The sequence below is a fragment of the Balaenoptera physalus genome (assembly GCF_965194825.1).
Source record: "Balaenoptera physalus genome assembly, chromosome: X".
In the NCBI taxonomy this organism is placed as follows: Eukaryota; Metazoa; Chordata; class Mammalia; order Artiodactyla; family Balaenopteridae; genus Balaenoptera; species Balaenoptera physalus.
This window is the reverse complement of record NC_138903.1, coordinates 22,270,918-22,295,723: the sequence shown is the minus strand read 5'-3', so window position 1 is coordinate 22,295,723 and position 24,806 is coordinate 22,270,918. Positions and strand designations below refer to the sequence as shown.

Below are 24,806 nucleotides of genomic sequence, written 5' to 3'. Positions count from 1 at the left end.
AGCGCTGGACGCGCAGGAAGCTGTTTGGGAAGAAACGCGCTCTCCCTCAGGCTCGCTCTCTCGCCTTTGCCAGGGGGAGTTCAGAATTTTAGGCGTTGAGCTTTGGTTGAAGCGCTCAGGGCTCCCGGCAGGTTCCGCTCCCTGCGCGTGATCTGAGAGTGTCCAGCCTCGGGGTGACGGCCTAACTAACAGAGGCTAACTTGTGGGGAGGAGAGGGAAGCGAGTCCGGGGAGAAGGGGGAGACTCCAGGACTTGTCCCCAGCTGCCCGTCCTCGCAGCCGACACTCGCCTATCCCTTTCTGCCCTGTAGGTGCTCTAGGGAAGGCCGCGCGCCTTTGGCAGAGCTTTGTCTTTAAGGGGACTTTTTCCAGAGTTGAAGACGGAGATGAGAGCGGTTGAGGGACGCTACCAGCAAGAGAGCAACCGCCGGGCTCAAGGTGAAGACTAACAGCTCAAGGCGTTGGGCCGCAAGAGAAAACTGAACGCCCCAACTGCAGATGTTTGCTTGCGTCCGTCACCCCGTCACCTCGGAGGCCCGTCCGGCCTAAAGAGGACGGCGGCTGAGGGCCACTGAGGTCAAGGCGCTGTCCTGGGAGCGCAACACTGGCTTTGAAAAGGGCCAAGTCGGTCTGAACGCGAGCCGAGCTTCAAGGCCTTGTCTCCAAAGGGAGTGAGGTCCTCGGGTTGGTGGAAGGGGCGCACGTCGCCCGAGTGGCACCCACATGCCTGACATCCGAATAAGCTAGAGCTTCGGGCTAGCCCTAAAGGGTTAAAGGAGGAGCTCCAGGAAAGTTGTTAGTTAGAAAGTTGTTAGTTAAAAACAAAAAATAAAAATAAAATTGGCTCGGGTGCGTACCTGCTGTCCCCCCTCCACCGCCGGCCTTCCCGGAATCCAGTCCGGGTTTTGCGCGGAGCCCACAGCCCGGCGCAGGCCTCTGGCGAGAGCCAATCAGAGGGCGCCTCTCAGCACGTGGAGGAGAGAGACTCCAGAGCTCCGCGCCCGCAGCTCACTACACTTGTTACAGCTTGTCCTGAGCGCGGAGAGGGCGAGTTCCGGCCACGGGCAGGGCGGGAGCCAGCAGCCAGCGACCGAGCGAGGCAGAGAGGCACAGAGATCGCAACAGTATCCATTATAACCAGCCATCTAACCCCACCCCCCCAACACACACCCATCCATCCCACCCGCCCCGATAGGCAGCCAGCGGCCCGCTTCTCTGCGCCCTGGGAAAAAACCCCAGCCATGAGCAATCAGTACCAGGAGGAGGGCTGCTCCGAGAGGCCCGAGTGCAAAAGTAAATCTCCAACTTTGCTCTCCTCTTACTGCATCGACAGCATCCTGGGCCGGAGGAGCCCGTGCAAAATGCGGCTGCTGGGAGCCGCGCAGAGCTTGCCTGCCCCGCTGGCCAGCCGCACCGACCAGGAAAAGGCCGTTCAAGGTAAGGCTGTGCTTGCCGGGCACCTGAAAAGGGCGCTGGGCACTGGTTTGGATGTGTGATGTTCCGGGGCCAGGGGCCTGCGGTTGTCCAACTGGAGACGGAGGAAAGAGAGGGAACAACTCTGAGGCCTGGTGCCTCAAAGAGCGGTAAACATCTCGCCAGGGGATGTCTCTCCCTCCCCCTCTGCTTCCAGAGAAAGCAGAGACCGAGCTTCGCTTCAGGGGCCCTTAGGTTCTCGGTATCCGTCCTTAGGTCGTTCAAATGCCCCCTTTGGTGGCCTTGGGGGTGCTCTGAAGAGGGGCAACAGGCCAGAAACAGCAGGTGCCGGGTGGACTCTTGTAACAGCAACTTAGTGAAGACAAGAACCCCAAAAGCTGTGAATGGGGACTCCAGGCCGAGTGAACCTTGGCCTTTCCTCTTTGGAAGATTTCTTTATATGTGGTGGTGTGCTTTTTTCTTCTTTTTAAAATTGTAGATTACTTGTGACCTTTTAAACCCAAGCTTTGCAGAAAACATCTCCCTGGGATTCCCCAAACAAATGCTCCTTATTGTATTTGAAGTGTATGAAATGTACAGCTTCTGGGTGTTGTTTTTTTCTCTGCTATGCTATTTTTTTTAAACCGTTGAGATGTTTACAAGCTCTTATTTTTTTCTAAAATTAAAAATTTCAGAACATCTGTCGTTTTGCCCCGAACCTGTTACACTCAAGTTTCGCCTTGAGCTGGCTTGCAGAGGTGTCGCAGGGAAAGAATTGTTGATTTCTTTTAAAATCCGTAAACCAGCGGTCCAGCCGCAGCGCCACTTGGAAGACGGGAGCGGACAGCGGAGAAGGGGGCGTTTAAAATAAAACTGACTTTTTCCTTTTCTTTTTTTAGCCTGCAGTGGCACCTGTGCCAGGCGCTTCCTCGAGGGGAAGGAGCGGCCTGTGCCTATTGCACCCCCTTCGTCCCCCACCCAGGCCTTTCTGAACCCATTTTCTCCAGGACGATTTTTCTGTGCTCGGAGCCGCCAGCCCCTCCCGCTGGGGTCTGTCGGGGCAAGGCCGCACTCAGGGCCACGGGCCGCTCCCCCTTCCCCCGCAGGGGTCGCCCGCCGGGCAGCGGCCCCGCTCGCCAGCCCCGGCCGCGTGGCAGAGCCGAGGGCAGAGGTCGTGCGCGAAGTTTTCAGGGTGGTGGTGATTTTTTTTTTTTAAGTTGCTGAATGTTTTCAGATTGCCCCCTGCCCCGAAATGGGAAGGAAAAAAGTGAGAGAGAGGGCAAGGGGAAAGAAAAAGAAAGGAATAAAGGAGGGAAGGAAGAAGGGGGGGGGCGCACAAAAAGAGAAAGGAAGGAGAGGGAGAGGGGAAAGAATGATGAGGAGAAGGGATGAGAGAGAAAGAAAAGGAGAATTTAAAATGAAAGGAAGGGCGAGGAGAGAGAGAAAGACGTAAAGGAAGGAAGGAAGGAAATAAAAGGAAGAATGGGAGAGGGAAAGGAAAGGAGGGACGGAGGAGGAGAGAAGGAAAAAAGAAGGAAACAAGAGAAAGGGAAAGAGAGAGAAAAATGTAAAGAAAAAGAAACAGCAAGAAAACTGGGGAAGGAGGAGAAGGGCTCGGAGTCTGATGGCGCGGGGGGGCCGCTCGCGCCGGGGCCTAGGCGCGGAGGGAGCGGCGGCGGGCCGGCCCGGGCGGCGACTCTGGCGGGGGCGCCCGGCCGGCCGGCGCGCTGACCGCTCTCCCTTGCCCGCAGGCTCCCCCAAGGGCAGCAGCGCCCCGTTCGAGGCCGAGCTGCACCTGCCGCCCAAGCTGCGGCGCCTGTACGGCCCGGGCGGGGGCCGCCTCCTCCAGGGCGCCGCGGCGGCGGCGGCGGCAGCGGCGGCGGCGGCGGCGGCGGCGGCCACGGCCACGGCCGGTCCGCGGGGGGAGGCCCTTCCGCCGCCGCCGCCGACCGCGCGGCCCGGGGAGCGGCCGGACGGCGCGGGGGCCGCCGTGGCCGCCGCGGCCGCCGCAGCCTGGGACACGCTCAAGATCAGCCAGGCGCCGCAGGTGAGCATCAGCCGCAGCAAGTCGTACCGCGAAAACGGGGCGCCCTTCGTGCCGCCACCGCCCGCGCTGGACGAGCTGGGCGGCCCGGGGGGCGCCGCGCACCCGGACGAGCGCCTCGGCGCGGCCGGTGGCCCCGGTGGCGCCCCGGCGGCGAGTAGCGGCACGGGCGCCGAGGACGAGGAGGAGGAGCTGCTGGAGGATGAAGAGGACGAGGACGAGGAAGAGGAGCTGCTGGAAGACGACGAGGAGGAGCTGCTGGAGGACGACGCCCGCGCGCTGATCAAGGAACCGCGGCGCTGCGCCGTGGCCGCCACCGGAGCGGTGGCCACCGCCGCTGCCGCCGCCGCCGCCGTGGCCGCTGAGGGCGGGGAGCTGTCGCCCAAGGAGGAGCTGCTGCTGCACCCAGAGGACGCTGAGGGCAAGGACGGCGAGGATAGCGTGTGCCTGTCTGCGGGCAGCGACTCAGAGGAGGGGCTGCTGAAGCGCAAACAGCGGCGCTACCGCACCACGTTCACCAGTTACCAGCTGGAGGAACTGGAGCGGGCCTTCCAGAAGACGCACTACCCAGACGTCTTCACCAGGTACGCGCGAGGGGTGGTCGCAGCGGCAGCGGCTGGAGGGAGCGAGTGGGTCGGGGAAAGGGAAGGTGGGCGGGCAGGGGCCCCGGGCTGGGGCAGGGACTCCGCTCCTGGACTCTACCCAGGCGCGCCCTCCCAATGCACCCACCGCGCTGACCAAAAACTACTCCCCCCCTCCCCCCTACTCCGGGCCTTAAGTTTAGACAGGGATGTTTTTTGTTTTTATTCCTTCCCAAGGTCTCTCCAGTTTAATTTTTTCAAATTACGAGTTTTCGTTAGAGAAAAAGAAACGGCCTTTCCAAAGGCCGCCCGAACACGCCACCTTGGAGACGTGCGCACCCTTGCGCACACACTCAGGGCCCCGGGCGCTACGGTCCGGAGTCCGGGCCTGGTCCCAGGCGAGACGCAGGAAGCGCTGCCGGCCCTCGCCGCCAGAGCTAAACAGGGGCTATTTTTGGCCGCTGTGTGGTGCGCTCGCCATCCCTGCCTGATGCCCCGGGCGCCTGCTGGATATCAGTTAACGCAGTTCGCAGTGAAGCTGCCCGTGCCTGCGGAGAAGGCCGTTAAAAAGATCCGAGTTCTGTCATTTGAGGACTCCTGAAATAACCGAAGGAAGTCAAAACGGGGCAGTGTTTGGTATCTGTACAACTGTGGAGGCACCGGCCAGAATCTTCCCTTCTCATCGCGGCCCTCTCTCCCTCCACACACATTAAACCCAGTGTTGGTTTAATGTACGCGGGTTCACAGGGGCGGGCATTGATTGCTGGAAGCCTGGCAGGCAGTAGACCGAACAGCTGGGGGAATTTTTCTCTTTGGACGGCTGTCCAACCCGGGTTTTCCTCCTGGTTACGCTCCACTTCCCACTCGCCCGGGTTTTTTTTTGGGGAAAGATGTACCTGTGAGATGACTGGGCCTCTGAGGGCCAGCTTATTCATCCTACCTGGGGCGCCGGCCTGGCTGGGGGCCTTCCTCTCCCACCCCAAGGCTTAGGTCTGGCTCGGCGAGGAACCAGGGTTAGGGCAAACCTTCCCCAGCGCGGAGGGAGAAAGAGATGGGTGTCTGCCCAGCGTTGGGCTTGTCAAGCTCGAGCAGCACCTTCGTATGAGGCGTGTGCGGCTTTTCAACGTGCATTTTAGTAGCAGCGGAAAGCTGTCCGGCCCTTTGAACCGGAGGAGAAATCGCTCAGCGTTCAGGAGGCCCGAGCCAACTCTCAAGTGTAGTTGGTCTAGCCATTAATTGCCAAACTGTCTCCTAACCAGAAACGGAAAAGAGTAGATTTGATGCGGGGCAAAGGCACTGACCTTGATCATTCCCTGAGCTAAACTTGGTCCTCCCCTGTGTCATCCAGTCCCTTCGTTACCTTTAGAAAATAAATTTTAAAACAATTGTGTCTATCAAATAGCTAACCGGCCGACCTGCTTTTCTGCATTTATCACACGTGTAATTCAAAAGAAGAAGATGATGTGGTGTCGCTTGGCACCCAGGTCTGCCCTTTTTTAGCTTCTCCAGGGGAACCAAAGTACATGAAGAGGGGCAGCTCCTTTTCGACACCCCATGCTCACCTCTTTCCGACCCAGGGGGTTAGTTAGAGCCCCTTGGCTCCCGCCCGGATCCAGCTGGGAGTGTGGTTTTGGGCTTTTAGATTTGGTGATGCTCACTGTAGCAGAAGGCAGAGGGAGGCTCTCCAGTGAACCGGTTTTCTCCCAGTCCTGAAGTTTGAGGTGTGGGCCAGGGGCACTGCCAGCAGTGCAGACCCAGGTCCGAGGCTGGGGCGGCCCCCGCTCTTTCATATTAGCGAGCGGAGGGCCAATTATTCTCTGCGCGCTCATATTTTCGGTAAACAGGTCGTAAGCCATTTTACAGCATCTTAATGGTTTCCTATTTGCCTTAATTGTCGCAGTAATAACTGCAATGACGGGGTAGGGTTTCAGTTAAATTGACTTCCCCTGAGATGGGCAGGGTTTGTAGTGGGCACTGGAGTCAGGAGGTGCGCAGAATTTTGTTTAATCGAAAAATTACCCCACTGAACTCTTAACAAGCTTAACATATCTCCAGAGGGTAATGGGGAGTATGACCTAAAGGGGTGAGGGAGGGAGGATGGCGGCGGAGAGAGAGAGATGGAAGGAAAGGCAGAGAGCTGGAGAGAGAGAGAGAGAGAGGAGAGGGGAGAGAACATTTTTTAAAGAAGGCAGAAAGAAACCAAGAGGGCGAAAGAAATGTTTTTAGTTGGGTGCTGAGTTCTCCCATTTACTATTAGGACAAAAGAGGCTATAATCACTGTGTGTGTGTGTGTCTTGTCTAACTCTGGCTTAGAAGTGAGAGAGAATCCGAGACTTAGAGACTCAAGAAGTCACCCCTGTCACTCTTGAATATAATATGATACAATATAATAGATAACATCCTATATCTGGGAGTGTGTTGTGTTTTTACGTTTTCAGTCAAATAGAAGGCACTCCAATGTTGAAGGGCTGGTGATGCCCAGGTGTGTGGGGTGAGACCCTAATGGAGGAGGCTGCCAGCGAGGGAAAGGGGGCTGACGGGGGTTGCTGGAGCCTGCAGTGACCTCCTGCCTGTGTGTTGCTTTCTTATAGGGAGGAACTGGCCATGAGGCTGGACTTGACTGAGGCCCGGGTCCAGGTGAGCTGCACTGCAGAGAGGGAGGTAGGGAGGGGCAGTTGGCTGGGGGGAGAGTGGAAGAGAGATGGGTTGATGGATTGGAGCGTTGTTGAGAGACCCCCTTCATAAAATGAAGAGAAGCAGAATCAGAAAGATAAACCCAAACACTCACACACAAAACTATATTAAAATATGAAGACCTGGGAGGTTGAAGGGGAAGATTTTGGAGTTTGGGAGCCTTGTGGAAGGAGTCCAGGATCAGAAGAGGGGTTTCAGGGTCCCTGAGACTGTAGTTCAGAAGCCCCCTGGTCCACATCCCCTGTAGGAAACAATCTGCGGACTGACTTCTCCTGATTGAAATAATGGGATGGAGCATGGATTTGGTTGTTAGACAAATCCGCTCAGCTCCAAGCAGGTATTTGGCTGCGATTAAGTCTCCAATCGGGCTTCATAAAAGCCCACTTAGTGCTAGAACAAACAGGGCCATTTGAAGGCAAAATGCTGTTTGATTTCCCCTCTGCCCGCACAAGGAGCTGGCTAATGCTATTTGATTTCCCATTTTTTATAGCAATGAGCCCACATTGATCTAATAGGGAGTGAGTGCAATGCTATTAAAGGTGTTTGCAGCCCCATACCAGAGTGCATTTCCGAACCCAGGCCTCATAACCAAAGAGACGATCAACACTGGGCAGCCCCGACGGCCAACAGAAAACAGATGTCCCTGGGTTAGGAGCTGAGTGAATCACTTTACAGTCAAAATCAGGTGCTGATAAAGCACAATAAATTCCATATGGCTCATTTAATACACAACAGCTTCTTGCATTAGAGGGCTAATGATGAGGCCTGTCCCCTCCTTTCTGTTGACACATTTCTCCATTGTCAAACAGAGATGTGACAGCAACTCTGCATTTTCAGCTCAGGGGAACGAGTCGTGGGAAAGTTAAATAACTTTTAAAAAGAAAGAGAGCGCCCCCTCCCCTTCTCCTCTCTCCCTATTCACTGGAGAAGATGTAATTAAGTGAATATGAATTATTAGAGTCCTTTCGTTTACCTTTGGGGGGCCTCAGAGGTATTAATTCAATAATGAGGAATTGCAGGGGGACATCTTGATAATTGCAGTTGAGCCGGGAGAGCTGATCCGTCTGTAGAAGGTCTCCACGTTCTTTGAGGGCATTCTGCCTCCACTGTTTCCCCCCCCCCCCCTTACTCCTTTCACTGCCATCGAGGAGGGGTGGATATTGTCTAGACAGATTTGGATACACAAAAGCTGCCCACCCAGCCTGGTCCCATCTAGTCTTTCTTTTTCAAGTCTCTGAATTTCCACACTGGAGTGTTTCTGTGATTCTCAAATAGATTATTTGAGGGCTGTGAAATGTTATGGATGGACCCCCTTTTGGCAGAATTTTAAGTAATCAACCGACTTGGAGTCTTGATTTTTCTTGCTCTAGGTGGCTGTCTAGAAGTCAAACCAAGCCTAGATACTAGTGCTAGTAACGACAACCCCCATTGTGTATATTTGAAAGGCATAGATGTCTTAAAAATTTTTTAAACATATTCCTCTGGGATCATTTACATTATATTTTAATATAACTCTGTATAGCCCTGGAGTTCATTCTTAATTTTTAGACTTGTGTGCAGGCAGAAACCCAGCCCTAAAAATATTAATGCCTTCAGGGGAGAAGGAACATATCTTCTCAGCTGTGGGTGTGATGAGCAGGTCACATAAAAATAATTTCATGCTCCTAGGAGTTATTTTTAGACTATGGTAGCTGCCATATTTCAGGTAAAGGTCTCTACTAAAACTGCTTTCTATTAACAATTAGCAAGATACCTTGTGCTGAAAACCTCCCCCAAGCCTAGAACTATCTTATTTAAATAACCTATTTAAACCACATCCCCAGAAGAAACAAAGGACCTGTTAGCTAGCTCTGAAGATGTGCACAGTCTACAGGTATCCTACACTCTGGTTTCTGTGTCCAGGTATTGCTGAATACCTGGTCCCCGCAGTCAGTGCCTTACTCGGCAGAACCAGGCCCTGCATAGAGCCCCTGAAGATAGCAGGCTGTGTACCCCACACTTCATTTCAGGGAGAACTGGGCCCCTAAACTGTATGCCTGTTTGCTTATTACCATGGGTATTTCTTCCCTCGCTCCCAGTTCTCCCCAAGCCCAAGAACCCAGTGTAGTGTTCATAGGCGTTCAATAAGTATTTCTGGAAAGATCAAATGAACCACCTCCCCGATTCCCTTTTCAACGCGGAGCAAGAATTTTGCCACCTCTTGGGTAAACCTGAAATAGGCGAAAATAGCTGATTTGAGGCAGAAAGCTGATAAGCATTCTTCTCTTGGTGGCTGCCTGGTCCCAAGAGTCACCACTGAATGCCAACTTCTGCACGCCTTATTTTGCTCATTCCTCATCACAGCCTTATGAGTAAACTTTTATTACCCCCATTTTACAGATTAGAAAACTGAGGTTCAGAGAGGTTTAAGTGACCTGTTTAAAGACACACAGCAAGCAAAAGGCAGCGCAGACATTTAAACCTTGGTTTCCTCACTTCTGAACACACGAAACTACTTTCCTTAAAAATTGTAAAGGAACTATGCTGGTTGAAATATCCACTGGAAAGGGTTCACTTGCCCAGTGTTTCCTGCTGGCTTTAAGTTGGGCCCTCTTTCACTGCCCCTTTGGCCCCAGACGTGTCCTTGAACAACCTGAGGCCAGAGACGGGTGAGGTGGGCGCGGGCCGCAGGGGAAAAGAGGCAGGGCCCGCGGCGCGCGGGGAAGAGGCGGGGGCGGGGTGGGGGGTGGGCCGGAGCCGCGCCGACCCCGGCCTCTTTCCGCTTTGCAGGTCTGGTTCCAGAACCGTCGGGCGAAGTGGCGCAAGCGGGAGAAGGCGGGCGCACAGACCCATCCTCCGGGTCTGCCCTTCCCCGGGCCGCTCTCCGCTACCCACCCTCTCAGCCCCTACCTGGACGCCAGCCCCTTCCCCCCGCACCACCCCGCGCTCGACTCAGCCTGGACGGCCGCTGCCGCCGCCGCTGCCGCTGCCTTCCCGAGCCTACCTCCGCCTCCGGGCTCGGCCAGCCTGCCGCCCAGCGGGGCGCCGCTGGGCCTGAGCACTTTCCTCGGAGCCGCCGTGTTCCGGCACCCGGCCTTTATCAGCCCTGCGTTCGGGAGGTAATACGCGGCTTCGGGGAGTCTGTCTCTCTCATACACGCACAGAGGCCTGGGTCCAGGGAGGAGGCTGGAGACAGGTAGGGACTACACACATCTTTTCTCTTTGGCTTAACCTCAGAGACTTAGCCAAAGAAAATAATCTCTAATTTTGCCTTAAACAATGTGGATCTTGAAGGGAATGACTTGGGACTGAGCGGCAAAGGGAAAGGCAGTGGTGATAATAGCAACCGTGGAAATTGGGGGTGTTCAATGAAAGCTGCACCAGTACAATTTGAAGGCAGCAACAGCCCAGGCCATAGGTGGTATGTGTGTAAACGGGTACAGGTGTAGGCCACAGAGCCAGAATGACTTTTCAAGTTTTGCAAAAATCCTTCCTCATGCCCCAAAGCCTGGTAACCAGAGGAACACAGCCCTGGCCCCCACAGGAGCCCTGGGGCCACGGGCCCTCTGGGTGCAAAGGATTCTTTCTTCTTCCCCAGACTCTATCTTCCTTGTCATTCAAGTGACCCTCTGGCAACCATACCCCCGACCCCCATATATACAATCCCCGAACCCCCCAAAGCGGCACAAGACAACGAAAGAAAAGAAACAGTTCATCATATATTATAACTCCGTTTCTTTAAATGAACATCGAATGATGAAATTAAAAGTCTGTATAATCACACAGACAAAGAAACAGGAGAGGTGTATTAAGTTGGAAAGTGCAGTGAAAATAAAACTGAATGCAGCTTCAATGATCTCTCTTTGGGAGAACAAAGAAATAATAGATTCATCCAACTGCACAGCCACTTAGCAAAAAAATTATCTTGGAGAAAATTTTCAAAAAAGACTCAGTAAAATTAGTTTCTTGTAACAAACCAATAAAGTAAACAGAAAGTGCACTGAAGTGTAGTTAGTGACTCAGTTTACCTAGTGGAACCAGGGCATGTTACGCCCCCTCCAGGCCACACTTTATTTCTTTCTGGAAAAAATTGTTAAAGTCCTCTGTCCCTCGCTCTCCACCCTCTCCTTTACCCTTCTCACAACAAATGACTTGTAAAAGCTGGCAAACCACGGCTGGAGTACCGGCTGCCAGATTTGGAGAGGCTGGAAGAGGAGTGCGGTGCGGGTGGTACGAGAGGTGGAGGGTGGGCTTGGGAGAAGCAGGAGGCGCTCCTCGAGCCCAGGTAGGCTCAGTTCTAATCATGGAAACCCTGAGTTGGCCTTGCGGGGGCCCGGAGCCAAAGCCCTGGGGGGAAGCGGCGGGGGTAGGGGTGGTGGCATTGAGCGTCAGGGGCGGCTCGGGCCTCAGCTGCAGGTCAGCGGTGCAGTGCGAAGAGAGTGGAGGCGCCGTGCGGGGCAATCCCGGCGCCTCCCGGAGGCGGTGGCGCGGACTGGAGTCCCAGGCTTGGGCTGCGCCGTGCGCCGTGCGCCACGCGCGGGGGTCGCGGGTCGGGGCTCTCTGGGACTAAAGGCTGCAGGGGCGCAGGGAAGGCGGTGGGGGAGAGGTGTCGCCGCTCCGGGACGCGGGGCCGCTGGCGGGTTAGAGCCGCCTGGCGAGCGGAAACCTACAGGCGGGCGCCCCCACCCCCACCTCGCGGTCGTCGGCCGGGCACTGGCAGCTCAGCCCGGCGCGGGAGGGCGGCCTCAGCGAAGGGAAGGCCGGCAAACAAGACCGGTTTTTTCAAGGTAAAAGGAGCCCCGGGCCGAGAAGGCGCCCTATATAGAAGAGTACAAAGTGGAGCACAGGTCTTGATCAGTTTTGATCCCATGTTCTCCTTCCTTTCTCCCTTTTTTTCCCTTCTCCTTTTCTCTTTTCTTTCTCTTTGTCTCTCTTCTTCTCTCTCCTGGCAAATAGTATTACAGGCAATTGGAGCTCCTGGTCTAAGAATACACCCCCCTTCTTAAGCGAAAGCACAGAATCCGCGCAGTTGGGCCATGGGGTTTTGAGACTCGGGGCTTGCCTCCGCCGCGGCTCTGTCCCCTCGGTCTTTTTTCCCCTCTGTTGGTTCCCTGCTCTAGTAAACCCTCTCAGAGCACCCCAGCCTCCCGACCGCGGGTCCAGCTACTCCCCAGCCCGCGGCCCACCCAGGCCTGCGACTCCCCGCCCCAGCGGCGGCGCCCCTCCGCGCCCTTCTGTGCCCTCTGCTCCCCCGGGGAGAGGCGGCGGGAAAGGCTGCCCGAGGCGCTGCGCGCAGCTCCCGGGGCCGTGACCGCGCTGTTTGCTCTCCCTGCAGGCTCTTTTCCACCATGGCCCCCCTGACCAGCGCGTCGACTGCGGCCGCGCTGCTGAGACAGCCCACGCCGGCCGTGGAGGGCGCGGTGGCGTCGGGCGCGCTGGCTGACCCGGCCACGGCGGCCGCAGACAGACGCGCCTCTAGCATAGCCGCGCTGAGGCTCAAGGCCAAGGAGCACGCCGCGCAGCTCACGCAGCTCAACATCCTGCCGGGCACCAGCACGGGCAAGGAGGTGTGCTAAAGGCTGCCCTCCACCCTCGCGCCCCAGGCGCGATCCGGAAAGGTCACCTCACTCAGCACCACTTAAGACCAAATGGAAACAGAGGACCAGCACACTCCCGAGACGGCACTGAGAGAGCGCAGCCGCCTTCGCAGCAGCCTGGACGCGGGCAAAGGCAGACCTCGGCGCTACCGGACGTGGCACCTCCTCGGCTGGCTGTCCACCCGCCCTTGCCCCTGCCCCTGCCCCTGCCTCTGCGCCTGCTTCTGCCAACCTCGCTCCAACTCGAACGTCCAGTCTCTCCCGTTCTTTTACTGAAAATATCTGGGAGGTTTTCTCCCTAAGACACCTGGTATTGAAGTTAAAAAATTTAAAAGCCCAACCTCTCTTCCTCCTGACACCCCACTTAGCTTTTCTTTAATTTTCCTAATAGCATTTTGGCGCTCTAAGTTTATCTCCCCAGCGTGGGCCCCGGCTTCGGGCCGGGGAAGCGAATGCGAATCTGTAAGATAGCTAACAGTGCACTTAACGGAAAGGGGCGTCTTGTTCTTGTTCTCTTCTTTATCATACACCAACCAAGGTTTTTATATCAAACCAAAGGGAAATACTCTGCTAGAATATGGACTGTTGAAGTCACCAAACTGTGATTATTGATTCTGTACATACCATTGTTATTAAAAAAAAAAACAGAGCTTTGTATATTTGAAATGTTATAACGCAATTGCACTCAGCGTGGTATGGTAAAAGTTTGTCCTCCTGTAGATTCTTACTGTGTTGTAGATACGGTAGGGTTCCTAGACAAATATTTATGTACTCAAGCCCTTTATTTAACTTATTAACTGTAGAGGCTTCCGAAACCCTCAAGGTAAAGGCAATGGTACAGTACTTTTGTGTAATGTGTAATTGTTATCACTTTTCCTTGCTATCTAGTGGAGAAGTGTCACGCTCAAAATAATAATAAAAAAAATATATGTTTAACAAAAGGAAGTGTGAATACTCTCTACAGGCTCTGAGGGGACAGTAGTAGGGAGCCCCCCAGAGGCCGGGCGTGGGCTCCTGCGCCCCGGCACCTCCAGGGTTTATCTGAACTCGCGTTTTCCTGGCAGAGGCCCCTGGTTTGAATCTGATCCTCAAAGGATCCGTAGGGTTTCCTACGAAGGTTAAGATCGCTGCCGCCGCGGCGCTTTCCACGCGCATCTCGGCTTTCCCGGGTCGTGTCGCGGCGGGAGCTGGGGGGCCCGGGGCCCAGAGGTGGGGTGGGCTTGAGGGAGGGAGGGAGGGAGGGTGTACCGTAGGCATTGTTGACGGTGAAGACAGAAATTTGAAGCGAGCGGGAGTCTTGGCTCGAAAGGCGAAGGAAACTTTGTGGAAAGTGCCACGTACAAGGAAGTGCGCAGTCCGAGATGACAGGTAATGGCGAGAGCGAGGAGCCCAGGCGCTGGCTTCCGAGGGGGCGGGCTCCACGGTACACGCGCGGGTAGGAGGGTGTGTGTGTGTGTGTGAGAGAGAGAGAGAGAGAGAGAGAGAGGGTGAGAGAGAGAGAGAGAGAGAGAGAGAGAGAGAGAGAGAGAGAGAGAGGGAGGGAGGGAGGGAGACGGAGAGAACGCAGGAACAGTGATGGAAAGGCAGCGAGGGGTATCCAAGTGGCAGATCTTAACTCGACAAATGTCATTACATCACTTATCCAGGCATTGGGAAATGTATATACTTAAAAAAAAATCTAAACAACTCAGGTTTCGCGAGGAGACCCAAACAGATTTGCAGTCTGCACCCTCCTGGGCGCACCCCTCGCCGGCGACGACGGTACCTTCTCCCTCCCCCGGGCCCTGCCTGCGCCCCGCCGGGTGACCGCTCGGTGTAAGCCCGCCCGCGGGGGCCGGGTCTCGCCAACGCTCCCAGGGTGATGGGAAAGGGAAGAGAAGCTTAATTAGTTTCAATTTGCAGTAATTAGCGCGCTGGACCTTTGGGGAGAGGGGCAGGCGTGGGGGGGGTGGGGTGGGTGCGGAATGCTGCGGCGTGACGAGCGCGGCTCTCGGAGCCGGTGCTGCCGCCCCGCCAGGCCGCGGGACAGTCGGTCGCGGCGCGGGGCGCGGGCGTGTCTCCGGGCCGGGCCCGCCGGGCTCCGCGCGCGCTCCCGGGCCGCGCCCCAGAGAAGGGGGGCCGGGTCCTCTCGCGGTCCAGGGCGCAGGCGTGCGCGGCCGAGGGGCAGGTGCAGGGGCGGGCAGAGGTCAGCGGTGACTCGGGGGTGGGCGACGCGCTCGGCAGCTGCCGCGCTCAGGCCTGGGCGTCCTCGGTTCACCCGCCCGGCCGGAAAGCCGCAGCTCCCCGTCCCCCGGACACCTTGGGGAGCACGTTCGCGGGGTTCAGGGCTGAGGGGGCTCCCCGGACCTTGGCCGTCGACCTTGGCGGTGAGCCACCCGGCCCCGGCCCTGGGCTTGCGAGGGCGGCGCTCGCAAGCGGGGGCCCGGGCCGGGGCACCGGGAGTAGGCGCCAACCACCTCCGCTCAGCCCTTCCGCCGCACGCTCCTTTCTCGGGGTTTGCAGGCCCGGCGGGAACTTTCTAGGACATACCCCGAGATCTGAGTGTCTCAAGCCTTCAGACTGCACAGGGTCTCCTGGGGTGAAGGCCGCTTTCCTGGGGTGGGCAGGGCTACTCGGGAGTTTTGGGTGGGGTGGAAACTGGGAAGTGCAGGAGGGGCGTGAGGGAAAGGGCCTTTTTTTTTTTTTTTGGTGATCGCTATCAATTTTCCGTCGATTTTGGCTTTTTGTTTAGGTAGGGTTTTTTTTCCCCCCTCCAGGCTGCCAGTTGGATGGTATACGAGAAACAGTACCATTCTTCCTGTTAATGAAGTCTTTTTTAAGTCATTTTTTCTCATTTGACCCTTCCATGGAGCAGAAGCAAATTGCGTGAAATTACCTCCAAGGATTACATTTATTACTGGCCAATGAGAACCCCTTGCCTTGTTTTACAAACTCTTAATCCTATGTCATTCTGATGCCGCAAACAAGCCCGGTCCTGGGCCTCCTATTCTTTCAACTTTCCCCAGCTGGAGGGACCTCATTCTGCACTTAATATTCCCCATAAATATCACACGCTAAAGACCCCCTGACTTCCAGCAAGTCCACATTAAACATGTGACATGTCACGCATGACAAACTCTGAGTATCTTTTCAAAGCAGCATTAGAAGCAAAGAAACCAATTTTCTTCTCCTTCCAAACCTCCCCAAGTGCTGAATGATGGGGATTGGAAAGAGCCACTGGAGCGTACTTAGGGGGATTTTATGAGATTTTCCAGAATGATTTAATCTTATTGTGAGCATTATTAATGAATGGCAACCCAATTTGGCCCCAATATCTGGGAACGCGGTCACAATGCTGGGAGCGGCTGATCCCCCCCCCCCCAACCCTAAGCAAACCTCTTCCACCCTAGAGAAGGCCGTGCAGAGCCCAGGGGAGTCCGGGAGAGCCCCCGTGATGGGGGTACGGCTGTTCCCTATCACACCCAGGCCGAAATGCCCCACCACCCGCCTTCCCAGGGCCACCCCTACAGCATTTTGGGTGAGGGGTGAGGGAGCCCGGTGTGGCCTCTGTGGGAAGGATGAGGGGAAAGGCTAAGTTAATTTGCTACATTTTCAGACAGGCTAGCCAGATCCGGAATGGGCCCCAAAAGGCAAGGCAAGAAGGGAGCAGTTGGCAAAGTATTTTCAGAAGGTGCCCCTAAGTGTTCTTCCGTCACCAGCTACCCATGGGTTGGACTGTGGACAGTTAGGGAGGACAGCTTAGGTTTGTGTGAGGAAGATAGAAAGTGGGCGAAGTAAGGAGAGTGACCGCCAAAAGGAAGGTTTTGGGACTTGAAACTCAGTCTTCAGCTAAAGTCACCGCTATTGGTCCCGGCCAGTTCCCACTTTTTTTTCTCCTACTACCCCCGCCCCGCATTGGGGCAAACACTTACTATTATTGGTTTTGATCTGTAATGCCAAGAGACAAGGCACTTGTACTTCTCTTTTTCATATCATCTTGAGTGCAAAGATCTTACTAGAATGCAAAAGGGGCTGATGTTAAAGGAAAGGAAATTATACGTGTTAGTTCAACTTGCTTTTAGAGGAAAAAAATGTGTACGTGAGCAGGCATGTATGTGTATACACAGAAGTGTGTCTGAATGAAGGGGGTCTTAAATGGGGCCTAAAATGGCATTTTGGAACACCGAGTTCCACGGAGCAATTGCTTATGTATTTAAGTGACAGTGGCAGCCTGGCTGGGGGGCGGGGAGAAGAAAAGCTGTCACCTGACCGGGGCGGGGGGGAGGGGGGAGAAGTATTTTTCAAAGGAAAAAGTTGTGTTGTCCCTGGACTTTATTAACAGTCCAGTTTGAAGTATACATTTTTTCCTTTAAAGAAAAGGGAGTGATTACCAGTTGTACATTAAGAAATGTCATTCAGTAATTTTTATTCATTCTCCGGAAATCTTCGTAAAAGCCTGAATCATACTTCTACAAGCAGCAATTTTGTTAATCCAGGGGGTTATTACTCTGGGCCCTTATTAGGTTCTACACCACTGCCAAGCAATCCTATAACCCTCTCAAAAGAAGTTTACCTCCCTGTTATAAAACCAGTAGTGGTATTTATACTGTGCAATAATTAGTGTATTACTTGAATCCACTAACACGTTCATTTTATCTCTGCACAAAACCTCTAGTCTGCTTATAGAAAGCTTGTGCCTCCTTTGGTGCTGGTAAAGTGGTGAAAGAGTGAATTGAAGGCTGGTTGCACTTTCTCCTTTTGCCTCGCCTTAATTCCCATCTCTTTTTGCTCTCATCCAATTAGCACAGTGTATTAAGCGGTTTATCATCTCATAGTCAGCTATTGAGAGAAACAAGGCGAGCACTTTGCAATAGAACCTGCGCTCCTTTGACACCCTCAGGTACTTACATATTCCACTGTGCTATGAATAATAGAGGAAGAATGGAGCGCTAATTCCCTCATCAAAGAATGCCTTGTCTGCTGCTTTGCTCAACAACACCATTCTGATCAAAAGAAAAGCAATAAAGCTTAGCATAACAAAACGAAACCTACTTATTAGCTTAGTGGTTAAATTAATGCAGAGCCGCTGCTATTCAAAACCAAGGTTTGAAAACAGCCTCCAACAACCTGATAATGCTGCCTTCGGGATGAAGGAATTTTAATCTGAAATTTGAGGCTGGCTCAGATGAGTTAATCTATTAAACTGCTATAAGGAAGCTCCACAGCAAACCGTTCAATTAAGAAATATTTAGGTGAGCAGTGAGAGAGAGAGAGAGAGAGAGAGAGAGAAGGAGAAAGGAAAGGCAAGGCGGGTTAAAGTTTGGGATGAGAGATGGGAGAACTGAATTGAGGGTCTGGGGTTTAGTGTGTTTTTCACAAAACCCTGACACAAGATAGGGAAATCTGCTTTTGGAGTTTCTTTATCTTTGCATTACTTGCCAAACTAATTTAAATGCTATGTTCGAAAAGGCGTGTTGAGGTGTGTCTGTATGTGTGTTGTTGGTGAGAGGAGGTATGGGCTGGAGAAGGGAGTGGTTGTGAGGGGCAGTGAATTCATCCCCTTTCACCAGCCTCTCCCAAACTCCAGTCTGTCAACTTCGATTAGCCCCACGTCCTGGGCAACAGTCTCCATCTGTTTCCTAGACAAATTAAAACCTTAACTGAGCAAGCTCTTGTACGATTTTCAACTTCCGGCCTCCCCTATCCCCCTTTACATGAAGGAGAGTTGAGAGCAAGTTGTGACCAAGATAGATGTGCTCCCTGTTGTAGGCAGACCCTAAATTCAACAGGAAACATGCCCCTTTCAGATGGGTTCCTTTAGGGCACTAAAGGAAATTTAGTACTCTAAATTTAGCCTAGAGGTTTAGTCTGGCCCACAGCATTTAGAATTTTATTTTTAAAAATCAGTTGCCAAGGTTTAGAAATCAAGACACTTCATGGCATATCTGGATTCCTGGCTTCTCTTGAAAACCACCCTGGGCTCTGTCCCTCCCAGAATTGCTGAGTAGCTGCTGCCCCCTTTGGACGGGACATGGCCACTTGGGTTTACCAGGCCCTGCCACTCTCTAGTGTGAACCCGGCCTGTTTCACTTTTATCACCCGAGCTTAACACTCATGCCAGGGAGCCTGTGGAGACATATGGGGAGGCTCCCCCTTTACAAAGAAGTGGGCAGCATCTCTGCACCCATCCTACCCATGCGCTGACAACCGACGCAAACCAGGGAGTAGAAACCTTTCTCAGAGAAAAGTGACCATGCCATGTTCCAATCTCCCAACAGAGAGGTCCACTGGAATTCATAAAGTTGCAGTTTCAACTTTCTATAAAATCCTGGAATCCTCAGATGCCTCCTGGAATCCTTAGGTGCCTCTCAGAAAAGCCTCTTAACTAACCTGGAGTTACTGATCTGAATGAACAAATATCAACCACTGTGTTAGCTCTTTTCGGGAACTGTACTAAAATTCCTGACTTTCTATGGACTTTCTACAGAAATGGTTCCTGCCCTCACAGTGATTACAATCTAGATGCAGGGACAAGAAGCAGACCAGTGAGAACCTGTTTCTGTCTCCTGGAGTTTCTTGACGAGCAAGTTCAAGATAACCCTCTATTTGTATTTACCATAATAACCCCAGGTCCCAGAAATCAAGGAAAACGTGCCTTCTCTTCGGAAAGCAAAGTGGGAGCGTGGGCTCAGGAAGCATACATTAGAGAACCGTCTCTATAACCCTATACAGTAACAGCGAGGAAAAACCACCTAATCCTTAGTTTCCCAGAGCAGCCTGGGTGCTGCAACTTCTGACAGGTCGCAGAGCCTGAGGTACCAAGGCAGTAATTAATTAACCGACACGGCCATTAACCCAGTGTTTCTACTTAGAACCTGAGTATAGGAGACAGAGGAGAAATGAGGAGAGGGTGAGGGAAAGAAAAGAGAAGGCAAAGCAAGATACAGGGCAGCGTCATCTCCACTGCTTAACAAGTAAGCCTTTACTAGGGTCCAAGCCGGGTGACCTTTCTCCCAGGAGCCATCAGCCTTGCTTTCCAAAAGGAGACAGCACTGGGCTCTTGGCTTAGCTCTCTTTGGCTGTCCAAGTCAGCAAAGCACATGAGAAGCCATACTTCATCTCTTAAAGGACACAAAGTGCATGGAAATGCCACTCAGAACACTGGAACATACATCACACCGAGGATCTCTGAGTGGAGACCTGAGTGGGCTGAGGTTTGGGAATGGGATGGTCTCCAGTCATCCCTTACTCCTGGCTGCCCTGTCCAGTCCAGTCTTTGCACCTGATAAGGAGTCACTGCAACTGATTTCCCTTTAGAAAACTTTATTCTGAAGTGAAAAAAAAAGCACAGCGTATGTTTCTTGTATGAAAATCCATAGGTAGATATTTTTTAAGAATATAGCATAGTTGTACAAGGGGAAATATGTTTTGTTAGTATAATCTTACCAAGAACGTAAGAAAGGAAAGACTGATATGTTGAAATACGTTTGGCTTCTGGCAAAAAGGCACCGTTCTGAAGAAATGAGAAAAATAGCGCCAGGGCCGATTAACCATCTCTACCCCCAGTTTTTCTGAATATAACAGAATGATCGTCACCCCAACCTATACACATTTTTAATGAAATGCTATAGGATATGAAATTATTTAACATGTGCTTTCCTTTTATATAAACCTTTACCTAGATTTTCTACTTGAGGAGATAAAAAAGGAAGGTGAGCGTAAAACGGCTGCCCACTGTGCATGTACGCGTGCATGTTGGGCTTTGGAGAAATTCAATACACAAGTAAGCTCTGTTTAATCTATTTAATCAGTGCAAGGCTTCTAAATCTCCCCCCTCAGCTACCTATATGACAGAAAGACTGAAAAGGATAGCCACTCCTGGAGCCAGCAGCCCGGGAAGCACTTGGGTTCAGACTGGATTTAACTGGCCCGTGAAAAGGCAAAGTGTCAGCCCTCCGACCAAGCTCCACGAACCCCTCTTTCTGGGGGCGCCTCTGCTGAAGGTCCTGGGGCAAAGCCTGGGGTGACTTGCATCCCAGCCACTCTCAATTTCTCTTCCCTCACCGACCCCTCCCCTAGAAATCCAGTCCCGAATGCGAATGTGAAGCAGCCATCTCCAGGTGGTGTTTCAGCAGCACGAGGTATACTGTCAGAGGAAGGCGGTTTTGCTGTTCTCTGATGCTTGGCAGATTAAATATTTTTGCAGTCCCTTCCCCCTTAATAATCCCCCTCCCAAGCCACATCCACACAAACATGATAGGTAGTCCCAAAGGAAAAGCGATGCAGGAGAAGCAGCCAGGGCCATGGTGCAGGTGCCGAGGATGTGGGTCTTCCTTCCACCGCCCCCGAGCGTCCACTTCCGGGAACCCCTCAAGACCGCACAGCACAATCGGCGAAGAGTTTGCTGAGATTCACTTCGGAGTAGCCACTTTGGGACAAGAACTGCTCTGCTGTGTTCTTGAGTTTTCTATAGTCCTGAAGAACTTTGGGAGTAAAAAACTGCTTCTTCAACTTATCTAAAAAGAAATAAAAGTAAAAGGATTACAAGTCTCAGAGGCAGCTTCTTGTAAAGAGCATTCAGTATTGCCCAAGCACTAGAAGCAGGGGCTGTGGGTTCTGTTCTCAGCTCCAGGTCAGATGTCCTCACGGTCCTGTGGCTGGTCTACCCCTGGGGCCGGTCCCATGCCGGGTGGGAAGGGACCCCGAGATTCCTCTGTAGAAGCCTTTCTTCCTTCCCCCTGCCCGCCACTTCTCAGCACCTAGCTGACTCAGCGCACCGGGGACAGAGCCACCCTCGACTGACGGGAACTGCAGGTGCAGGGCCATGTGCGGCAAGCAAGGTGAACTCCACTCCCAGACACCGGATTCGCGGCACTGTCAAGCACAAGCACACAACTGCATGCAAAGTTCGGATGTGGCAGGAACTAGTCTGTCTCAAAAGGAAGGCAGAGCCTCCCAACGCAAACTCTCCAGATCAGCTGGGCCTAGTCAGCTTCTTCGAGTCCCTTCCATCTGCGTCCCTCTGCTACACAAAATCTCCTCCGCTCAAAGAGGCGAGGGGTAGGCTGTCTGGAGAGTACCTGTCCATTGGCAAGATTGCTTTTTTCTTCTTTGTCCACACTGTGTGCCCGTGAACTTGAGGGGTGCAGCCGTCCTTCCTCTGCTCCTTCCACCCCATTCATCCCTGGCCTTAGAGAGGGGTACCCTCAGCCGGAGAGAGAGGGTCCTTTCTTTCCCTCCCCAGGGTGTGAGACCTCTACATTTGGTACTCTGCAAGGAGCACTGGGCAGAGACACCCAGGTCTGGTCTTTTGGGGATGGGGGTGAGCCCTGGGGTTGCCAACCCTGCCCAGGATGGTTAAGATGACACAGCTTTTGTTCAAAGCTGCTCAGGAACCCTGTGAGGTGTTTGGAGAGGCCCTTCTAAAAAAAATTCCCCATCTGATGGCTGAGGAAACTGGGCGGTTAAGTCACTTGCCCCAGGGCACATAGCTGGAGATCTAGGATGCAGAAACGCAAACCCAGGTAGCCAAAACCCTGAGCCCACGCTCGGCAAGGCTCACTGTGCCCCGTGTCCCTCACTGTCCCTGCACCCCGTGTCACTGCTCCCAGATAGAGACGGGCAGGCCCCCAGATGCTGGCCTGGGCCAAGGAGGCTGGGGGGAGCGAGGCTGTCCGGCGCCCCGGGATAGGAAAGCATCGGGAAGGAAACACGGAAGGGAGTGCATATCAATCACCAAAAGAAAAAACCCCACAGAAACAACAGAGCAACAGTGAAGTCTACAAAGCACCTGGAAAACGAAAACTTGGTCTCCAGGTTTTTGTTCTTTAGCTACACATTCGCGTTTGTTCTCCACAACCTTTTCTAAATTACATCAATTGCCTTTCAAAAAACAACAACAAAAAGTTTTGTAGAGAGGATTTAAAGGCCCAAAGGGGGTGGAAAGAGGTGAGAAGAGAGAGAGGGGGCGCATCGTTAAGCGAGGAGAGAGACACTTTGAAAGTTCTAATTATCGGAGTCTGGGAATACACAACAATGGCCCGAGCAGTGGCGGCCGAGGCCAGCGCCCCATGCATGTGAATGACACAAATGCATGTGTGACGGGGAGAGACATTTACAGAGCTGTGGTGAGACGGAGCAGGGGAGGAAGAGAGAGGGCACAGCTCCTGATGTGTTTACCTCCTCTGCTGATGGGATATTGACTTTTCCCACCAGGTTGGTTAGAAAGGGGACTATTTACGCTGCTACACAGCGGAGTTAGAATGACAACCAGCGTCACTCGGTGCTCTTCTTCGTAAAAGACAACTGTGACCGCCAGCATATCCCATAGCTGGTCAATACAGCCCAGGCACCATTCCACGCCGGTTAGAGATGCAGAAAAAAGCTCCTACTTGCTTCCCAATGAGAATTGAATCAATAATGTTTGGAAGGTCTTCTAGGAAACAGAACTGCACGAGCTGTCACAGGCCACATCGGGGGTGGGAGCTGAGGTGGGGAAAGGGTTCACCCCTTCTTCGTGTTTTTTCTCTCCCTGCTTTGGGCACCTGGGCCACCCACGTTAGGCTTCTGTCACTCTGTTTCCCTTAACGCTACACCCACCCGCCACTTTAGAACTCAAGGGGAAATCCCAGGGTTAAATGGTAGAAACCAGTTAATGTAGCCGGTAGAACCTGATTCCTTCTCCCTGTTCCAGTTCTGGGAGTCAGGGAAGAGGCTATCTTATGAGCACGTGACCCGAAGCAACGACTGTTAAAAGATTTCAAGAGGACATCAGGCAAGAGGCGGAGAAGAGGTGCAGCCATCCCGCCCCATCCACAGAGATGCCACTGGCCATGGCTGTTGCTGTCTCAACAACCAACAAAAAAATCCAAACTTCAAGACAGGGAAGGAACACACGAGCACACAAGCAAAATATGCTCTCGTGGACTGAAGTAACACTGGAAAGCACTCATCTGAATACACCAGCAAAGCGAATCTACTTTTCCTGGGAACAACATTTGAGGAACATGTATCTACAGCTTTTTTACCCTGGTCCTTTCTACATGATGATTCCTTAGGGTTATACACTCATTACCAAAAATATCCTGTCCCCAAGCCCTACGAAAACAATGAAAACCGAGTCAGACTAGACTATTAACTATTCACACAATATTTTATCAGACAAGAAAATGAACTGCTAATTTAAAAGTTGGTTTCTACTAATTAGAGTCTAAAACCTCAAAATCATGCAAGCTACAGTATTTTCTACATGGGATGAACTAGACCATCATCTGCATGTTGAACTTGTCTTAAATATTTTATTTAAAAGTCAACTGATCAAATAAGATGTCAGAACTATTTTTTTAAAAAGTGGAGTATTCTCTCATCTAAGGAAACCATCTCTATTTCAGATATTTTATTTCCGTGTCAGTAAACTGAAAATCTCTTTTCAGCTTTACTCTTTGTAAAACCCTTTTTGGACTTAAAGAAATACACTGTACTAGAAAGCACGAGGCAAAGACATTTTAACATCGCCTACTGGTTATTTTATTTTAATTAAGGCAGGCTTAGGCACACAGGCAGCAGCCGTCTCTGTTCTGAATGTCTGTTTCATTTATTTCCGTGCAAAGGTATCAAACAACAGTCAGTTATAATTGATTCTGTCAGGTGTTATACAGTCAGTCATAATTGTCTCTGTGTAGAGGTGTGTCAATTTACTATATCTGAATTAAATATTCTGTCAATTATGAAATCAGGTAATAATTTCAGTCAGTTTTTTTAATTGCATGGCTTCCCACCATACCGTTCTCTGATTTCCCACCTTTTCTAATCCGTAGCCTCCCTCCCTCAGTGCAACGTGAGCTTTGCTATAAGGCGTGGAACGCAGGAAGCTTTGGGAATTTTGAAAGAAAACCTCTTTACAATTTAAAACCATCCGACCCATAGAGAGCTGTTGGAGCCTCCAGCCTGGCTGATTTTCTCCTGAATATCAATCAATAACCGAGTCTGGACAATGCACGGGATCTGAAAGATCTCAAGTGACATCCCTGTTTCAAAGACAAACACATTTAGGGCCCCAAATCAAATGACAAGTATTAAACATTTCTCCATCAAAATAAGAAAGAAAAAACATCATCTCCCATTGAATTCTTATTTAGAAAAAAATTTACAAGGCACAGTGCCAGGCACACACAGCATACGATGCATTCATCAACTAACCAATGCCTAGAGGACCACTGTCGCCTGTTAAATCACGTCTGAGATGTTAAAATATTTCTAAGGGCTGAAGAGTCTTTCTGTTAGTCCACTATCCAGCTCCAGTTCTACTGATAAATAATTATCTTCCATTTTTTTTCTCTTCTTTTCTGTTGATACCACAATACAGCCTTCAAACAGAATAAAATATCCATGGTTTAGCTCAAGTGCTCTACTGGGCTGATCTGACAAGTATTTAGAAGTGTGATTATAATTCTCTCCGTCACTGGTCTGGTTCACGTTCAATAAACAGAGGCTTGCTGCGGCCTGGTGGTGGCGAACAGCG

The 24,806-nt window shown here is 52.3% G+C and overlaps 2 protein-coding genes across 5 annotated transcripts in view; one reads left to right on the top strand and one right to left on the bottom strand.

Annotated features, from left to right (window-relative positions):
• The first annotated feature begins 435 nt into the window (after positions 1 to 435).
• ARX (aristaless related homeobox) overlaps positions 436 to 24,806 on the top strand; it is a 64,274-nt gene continuing 39,903 nt past the window's right edge. Inside the window, exons 1-6 of one of the 3 annotated variants that reach the window (XM_082447168.1) lie at positions 436 to 1,436; positions 3,164 to 4,040; positions 6,629 to 6,674; positions 9,501 to 9,829; positions 12,046 to 13,675; positions 24,103 to 24,806. The exon at positions 24,103 to 24,806 is cut by the window's right edge and continues 2,704 nt beyond it. In XM_082447168.1, coding sequence (XP_082303294.1) covers positions 1,241 to 1,436; positions 3,164 to 4,040; positions 6,629 to 6,674; positions 9,501 to 9,829; positions 12,046 to 12,286 — 1,689 coding nt within the window. In that variant the 5' untranslated portion in view covers positions 436 to 1,240 and the 3' untranslated portion in view covers positions 12,287 to 13,675; positions 24,103 to 24,806. Of the gene's footprint in view, positions 1,437 to 3,163; positions 4,041 to 6,628; positions 6,675 to 9,500; positions 9,830 to 12,045; positions 13,676 to 22,979 lie in introns of all 3 variants that reach the window. The other 2 variants (XM_082447169.1, XM_082447170.1) reach the window with 2 other exon arrangements.
• POLA1 (DNA polymerase alpha 1, catalytic subunit) overlaps positions 20,076 to 24,806 on the bottom strand; it is a 292,429-nt gene continuing 287,698 nt past the window's right edge. For both annotated transcript variants that reach the window (XM_082446929.1, XM_082446931.1), the window contains one exon: positions 20,076 to 20,802. In XM_082446929.1, the coding sequence (XP_082303055.1) occupies positions 20,657 to 20,802 (146 nt within the window). In that variant the 3' untranslated portion in view covers positions 20,076 to 20,656. The remainder of the gene's footprint in view (positions 20,803 to 24,806) is intronic.